The following is a 7,198-nucleotide window of genomic DNA, read 5'->3' on the forward strand; positions in this document are numbered from 1 at the left end:
AACAACCAAAAATTACATAGCAGTTTGTTTATATCACCATATTAAAACAGTAGTAACTAGTGCTTTTAACCGCTGCGTTTACGGCCCGTTCTCATCCGTTATACGGCCGTAAACGCAGCCGTTTAAAGACTACGAACGGGCCGTAAACGCATAAGGTTGTTATCTTCAGTCTCAACACGTCATGTAATCTGCTATAAGTGATGTCTGTTAATAGATGCAATAAAAAATGACTCTTATGTGTTTTATTGTGTAATTACCTATAAGAATTTCATGATGGTTGACTCGTACTTTCAGCCTCTTATGTCTTTCAAGAACGCTTCCAGCCATTAGCGGCAGGGATGCTAAGCAAAATACATACACATTAAGCACATTATGAACATACAAGTTGACTTTAAAGGTCAAACATACTACATATATGATATATGACAACATAATGTGGATATAACAGGAGAAAAGATTATTACAAAAGCAGTACGAAACAACCAGATATCATTCTCAAAGTCATATATATCCTACATCAATCCTCTAACTCCACTCTATCACCAATCAAAACAGATGAAGAAAAAACAAATGAAGAAAAAACATAAACGAAGAGAAGTAATATTAAAGAAAACTGTAAATTCACATAAACATACTCTTAACTAATTGGTGACAGAATCTTCCTGATTGTAAAATGTGATCCTTTAAGGACGAGTTGACAGCGAAGCATCCACAATGGAAAACGCATTATGAGTAACCAGCCACATGTACTTATTAAACGACAAACCATTAACCTAACCTCCATTAATCACCAAATGCAATCAGTTTCAAAATTAGAATCTAAAACTACATCATGTTGGAATTAATCTTGATGTTACGGGTTGTATACGGGTCAAGTCGGTTACCGGTTTTATCTAAATGGGTCACCGAATAGCAAACGGGTCACAAGTTTAGAATTGGTGACCGGTGATCAACCGGGATAGCCGCATTGGCAGCGAAAGTATGTTATGGAAAGCAGGAACAACCCCAGCGAAAGCAACGTATGGTGGTGGTGTCGTCGAAGGAAACATCTAAGTAGACATAAGTTGTAGAAAAATTTTAAAAATCATTGTCAGGAGCATAACCGGTCCTGATTTAGAGATCAATTAACTATAAAGATGTTTATCTTGCTAATGTTACAGTTAGGATCCAATAGAACCTTGAATCAATGATTAAATGTGGATGAACATAATATTTGCAGAGAATTATGATTTGTAGAGAAATGGGTCAAGGAAGATTAAGAAATAAACACACCTTCCTTTTTTATTATTGCACCCTTTCAGTACCTTTGTGGTGCAAAACAGCAGAGTTTTGCCTACAATTCCCACAATACAGACCAGGAGCACAATCAGTAGCTACAGAGCATGATCCTAGTATCTGTAACACAGTTGTTAATTAACAGAATCTACAATCGGAGTGAAATTAACCGAAATTGAACAGATCTAGAGGAATAATAATAAATGTATAGAGAAATGAGAAAATGTTGTACCTGACAATCGCCACTGGAGAGCCCTGCGTGTTGTAACATCTACGAGATCCCTCCCATTTGCATTAAAATGACAAAGTAATAGTATCGAATAAGAACCAATGCAGAAATATCATCATAACTGAATCAAATTTGAATATATTATAATGAAAAAATGGAAGGGAGAAAACGTATATTCATTCCTGGTTTGGGCATCACTCATACCACCTTCAGTTCCGGTGAGCCACCTCGAACCGCTGGTGAGCTGGTGAAGGTCGGCCGCTCGAAGACTACAGTCGCTGATTCGTGGACGAAGTCGAATAACACTTTCCTTTTTCTCTCTGTACCCATTCAACACTAGTTTTAGGCAACGAATTATGATTTTAGAATGATAACACTAATTTTTTCATGATATAGCTATATTCCATATATTATCACAAACTGTTTATTCCATACCAGCACTACACCTACCAAAAACACTAAATCGCAACCTATCAGTACATTCAGATGCAAATTCCAAACAAACTCAATAAAAATCTTTCTCCGGCTTCTATCTATGCTTACGAGTTGAACTACAAAATCAAACAATTAGAACAGCAAGCAATAATGGTACTCAATCACATTCACACAAGCTAAACTACTAACGATTTTTAACATCAAGCAAAAAAAAAAAAAAACTATTAATATGATGGTTTAAGTTTTTGATCCAACAATGAACATAATACAGAATTAGAAAGCAATATTGGTTGAATTCATTCCTATGCATGAAATAATAAATAATTTACAAACTTAAAGATTTCCAATCCAATGATCATCCAAGTATAGAAAAACAGTCCAAAAAATGTTGCGCATGGAGAAAAATACAAGTTACAAATAATAAGGAAAGGAATGTAACAAATCTCCAAGGCAAAAACCATAACCTTGCATATAAGATTAATCAAATGGTGGACAAAACTTACGGCTCGGATTAACAAGACTGCCCGATTGCGCACATCGAGATGCCCGCTTCGATGGCAATAACTGTTCGTATTGTGCTTCCGCAGTTTTTCCGACGACCGTACTTTTGGGGTTGTCGACCAAAGAAGCTCAAACGCTTAATAAACTTAGATCTCTCATGAAATTACCACAAGGACCTTGCAGGCGTCTTAATTTGTTGTGAATTACCTATTTCACCCTAAACGTTTCACTATAATTCATTTGTACATGCTGCTTTAAAACATATACGAGTTGTAAAATTATATTTATGTTAATGTTAATAGAGATAATGAATACATCAAAATCAAAGCCTGAGAATATAGAAGCTAATGTGTCTTCAAAACGTTTAAAATGATATATCATACAAAGTCAAAAATTAAAAACATTTCAAAGCTTTCAGTATGGATCAAAAGGGAAGGAATACATATTATTAGCTAGCTCAAATAACTTGTTCAATTAAAATTAAGTAGGTGTTGGTGTAGGATTAAAGCTTGCTGCATGGGAATAAACATCAATTCCCTTGCTTGATCGCGCAGTACGTCTGCAAAAAACTAGTGACCAGAATAGCAGCAGCCACCAACACACCCACCGTCTTCCATGGACTACCAAAGTAGTCGGTTATCAGCTCTGCCCCCCATGTCTTATATCTGCTCTCGTTCAGCCTTTCGATCCCTAGCCGGAGCTGATTAAACATGTAATAATTAACTGCCGGGACTTCAAACTCATCGTACATCTTCACCACTTCTTCATCACTATCAAGACTATGAATCAATATATTATTACGTCGCAACTCCTTCACATCATCACGCTGAATGATTAACGATTTCATTACTCGGATGTAAGTTGAAATCCGCAAGTCAGTTGGGGTATGCGGGCACATCTCATACGCGATCATGTTCAGGTATATAGCTTTGGTATATGGGCACACTGCTCTACGTGCTAGCATAAACTCACCATAGCAAATATACGGGTTAAATTCCATGTCACTCGTTGAGTCATCCGAGGTACATCTCAAAAAAATCCATCTACCTTTGAGTTCTGTCACTGAAGCAAACGCTCGATTTCGTTTTACATAATTAAATTTTTCATGTAACGCCTTATCTTTAGTTGGAAGTGAGATGAAATAAGACCTGTAAAGCTCCAGAAGATGAAGCGGTCGCTTGTATTCCAGCACCTTTTTATCCTTCCTGATCATCACCTCGCCATAGTTTAAGTAGTTAAAGAATTTGTTTAGGACCTCTTCACCTTTATCTTTGGGGAACTTCAGCTTCAACAAAACTTCGAGTACTACAAAGGGGATCTGGTTCTCTAGCAACAAAAGATCACGCTTTATGTTCGCAAACCCTATTGCGCCCAAGTACTCGTTATTTAAGAATATATTGGTGTGTCCACACGGCATTCGTTCAATATAGAGCAAAATAAAACAAGCATCTCGTAACATCATTTGGTTAAACTCGTGATCGCTGTAATCATCAGTAGAACCATCGATATAACACTTTCTTGCATCATGTACCACCTCAAACACCATGTTGTATAAAGTACCAATAGTTTTTCCGGTGCTCAAACTATACTCTTCTAGTGTTATGAGTTTGTACTTCTCTGCTTGAGCAAGGGCAGGTCGGTTGTGGTGGTATGGGCCAAGTGAAACAACTGCAGGTTCGTAGCACTCGCTGTTTCTACGACCTTTCTCGCTTTTTAAGAGTAATGGTGGTACTTTTTCCATATGTTGTTCACGTTCGTTGCTTTTGGTGGTCGCCTTGCCTGTAAGGCAGTCAACCCACTCCATGGCCACGCTTCTAATGTTGTCGTTGTTGACCGGTCGATTAATGGGGATTTCAACTATCACATGCTCACTTTCAGTCATCTCCATCTCCATCTTCAATGGGTTTGAGCTGTCAAAATAGGTATAGTTATATGTAAGTAGCTAAACATACCAACACTCACAAAAAATTGAACTAATTAAATTATTGAGGCATTATAATAATTTACATGGAGATCAATTTTTGAATCTCTAAATCCACTTGTAAATGTTTTCTAAAAATTAACTATCACATGCTCAAGATGTTAAAACCAATCTAGTGAGCTCATGGTTTAGATCCTAAAAAAACAAATATAAACGCTTTTTTGTGCTCACTGTTTTCTTAACAAGACATCACCTAAAAGAGCAAGATCCTTTTAGATTAAACTGGCTGTTTTGTAAAAATAAGAACACAAAATTAATACCTGTGCTCCATATTAATAACTCACTGTTCTTTTGTAAAACTAACAAACATGCAAAACCTTTTAGTAGTGCACTCAAACACACCCTGACCACTTAAAATGTGGGGGGTGTGTGTGTTTCATTTTCTCGAAATGTGGGGTGGTGTGTGTTTCATGTTCTTCTAAGCACACATACCTCTCAAGAGTTGTGAATCACTTTGTTTATGCAAATTTCATGGTCCATTTTAGTCATCTCATTATTCCGACCTCTTAGTAGGTTTTATCTGAGGACAACTTTCCAGAAGGGTGTATGAACCAAAATTGACTGTGAAGTTTTTGTCCACTTGCAAATTATCCTCTCGTTCCACAAGTAAGAATATGATACAATATGGAATCAGCATAAAGGAACAAATGAGAGGTAGAGGTGTGAAGCTAATGATCATTAAAATAAGGGAACATCACCAGACAAGTCAAGATCAAGATTGTTTTTTTTTTTTTTTTTTAATCAAAAATAGTAATTGAATTTTAGGCTGCTCCAAAAACGCAGGCTAAAGACATCTAAAAACGGGGCTAATCCTACAAAAGTACGGGCTAAGCCGCCAAAAGCCAAGGATAAGCCGCCACAACACGGGCTAAGCCTTAGTTGATGGCCAAAAGTGGGGGCTATGTCTTTGCTGCCACAACCGGCAAAGCTTATTTGGCAGAAGGTGATTGGTTGAAATCATAAATGTCTATTTTGTCAAAAAGCTAAAATTCGATGATTATTTTATTAAAAATTTTGGTCAACTTGACTAATTTGGTGATTTCCCCTGAAAATAATCCAAATCATGTTTAGATAATAAATTATTTTTTACATAAATCCTTGGTAATGTTTTAAAACTCATAAAACATTATGTCCATAAACATAAAAGGCTACACAGGTTGAAAAAAAAATTGTTTTTAGTTGCACATTACTAGCATTGAATCATACAGGCGATTTATCAGAACATTTTAGGTTAGCGAAAAGATAGGATCAGTAGCTTACCAACCTAAACTACCTGAAGAGCTCAAGGTAGTTTGCAACACGGTCGTTCCAACGTTTTTGTAGACCCTAAACGGACTACGAAGTGAAGCCCTTTTTGCAAAACATATAGATATTAATAGAAAAATTAGCTGCTAAAGTTAATCTACGTTTAGTAATTAGCCATAATTTTGCCCATAAATTCTCCTCCAATCCCGACAGACCCGACGCCATGAGTGATTACCGTTAGTGATAGCCGATAACCTAGAAAATCGAAAAAGCAGGTTGCGATAGGAGGTAGGAATGATGACTACGACTCAATTTTAGGAATTTTTGGCGCCGATTCACAGAATTCGGATGAGGTCGAGTGGTAGATGGTTGCTACAGACTGCAGTTATGTCTGTGGTTTAATTTCGAAACTAGGTCTTGAATGTGGGTCTTTTTTCCTAAACAATTTTTATCTATGTAACTTTATTAAAAAAACATGGTTTAGTTTTTCTTTTTTATTTGAGCCTGATACGTATACAATATATAAAACTTAACTAAAAATTGGAGGCCCTTGATTTTTGATGGCTCTAGGCCCGTGCCTAAATTGGTAAGCCTAACGGGCCGGCCCTAGCAACACCTTTAATGAAGTCATGACGGTAGATAATCATCACCGATTTAGGATGGAACCCATAGAAGTATTAGACAGGAAGGTCAAGAAACTTAGAAGTAGAAAATTTCTATAGTTAAGGTCAAGTGGAATTCAAATCGAGGACCCGATTTCACTTCGGAATGCAAAAGAGGAAATGAGGCAGAAGAATGCCACCTATTCTCCAATTAAGTATAATTTTAAGTGTGAAATTTCTTAAAGGAGAGGAGAATGTAACACCTCTTAAAAATAAAATACGGGTCAAATTCTCATCCTGATTAGGTACATAGGTACATAGATTTTAGATGTGAACAATTAACGTAGATCAACTTATATAGTGTCTTTTTCGTCTTTGGTTAATCTGTAACATGTTGAAGGAGGTATTGTGTTCTCGCCTTTTGTAATAGGCTGCAACTCTGGTTTTATCCCAAAATGTCTTAGATCCAATCGAGCATTCAATGCATCTTCCATCTTTCCTAGAACGTTTAGCTATGTTCCAAAAAGACTCTCTACCACATTCTTTTCAAAATGTATGAAATCAATACAATGTTGGACAAAATTATACCGCCAATACCTAAGATGTCGATACAATATGTTAATTTTTTTTCCAATATGTATGTGCTTTGTTACCAGATATACTTTTATTTTTCTCTTAAGTGTCTCCTCCCCTCTTCCATTAGAAGTGTTTGGCATTTCTGACTCCTTAGATCCATTACCCCATTTATTCTCTACATATTTAATCTCATCAAATATTTGTCCCCCATCGAAGGTTATTGTTGGGATTGAGCCCTACAAAGGAACAGATGATATGAAAAGCCAAAACTAGTTTAAGAACTGCTGATCATCATAAGCAGTGTTTGCACAAGATTCTCCCCTTGACAGTGGTTATCTAACAACTGATAGACTC

The 7,198-nt window shown here is 36.5% G+C and overlaps 1 protein-coding gene and 1 long non-coding RNA gene across 5 annotated transcripts; both read right to left on the reverse strand.

The window, feature by feature from the left end:
- Positions 1-381: 381 nt before the first annotated feature.
- Positions 382-2,137, reverse strand: LOC110865319. 4 transcript variants are annotated; one of them, XR_004860680.1, is made up of 4 exons: positions 1,955-2,137; positions 1,508-1,824; positions 636-1,395; positions 424-536 (listed from the first exon to the last, which is right to left on the reverse strand). It is a non-coding gene; the product is annotated as an uncharacterized LOC110865319 (long non-coding RNA). The 4 variants fall into 4 exon arrangements; XR_004860681.1 differs by having other exon boundaries at positions 1,940-2,137; XR_004860679.1 differs by lacking the exon at positions 424-536 and adding an exon at positions 382-407 and having other exon boundaries at positions 1,508-2,137.
- A 641-nt stretch (positions 2,138-2,778) lies between these two features.
- On the reverse strand, positions 2,779-4,885 carry LOC110865318 (UPF0481 protein At3g47200). The gene is made up of 2 exons (XM_022114562.2): positions 4,682-4,885; positions 2,779-4,350 (listed from the first exon to the last, which is right to left on the reverse strand). The coding sequence occupies exons 1-2, from the start codon at positions 4,690-4,692 to the stop codon at positions 2,970-2,972; spliced, it is 1,392 nt and encodes a 463-aa protein (XP_021970254.1). The 5' UTR covers positions 4,693-4,885; the 3' UTR covers positions 2,779-2,969.
- Positions 4,886-7,198: the final 2,313 nt, after the last annotated feature.

This window comes from Helianthus annuus, chromosome 6 (genome assembly GCF_002127325.2).
Source record: "Helianthus annuus cultivar XRQ/B chromosome 6, HanXRQr2.0-SUNRISE, whole genome shotgun sequence".
In the NCBI taxonomy this organism is placed as follows: Eukaryota; Viridiplantae; Streptophyta; class Magnoliopsida; order Asterales; family Asteraceae; genus Helianthus; species Helianthus annuus.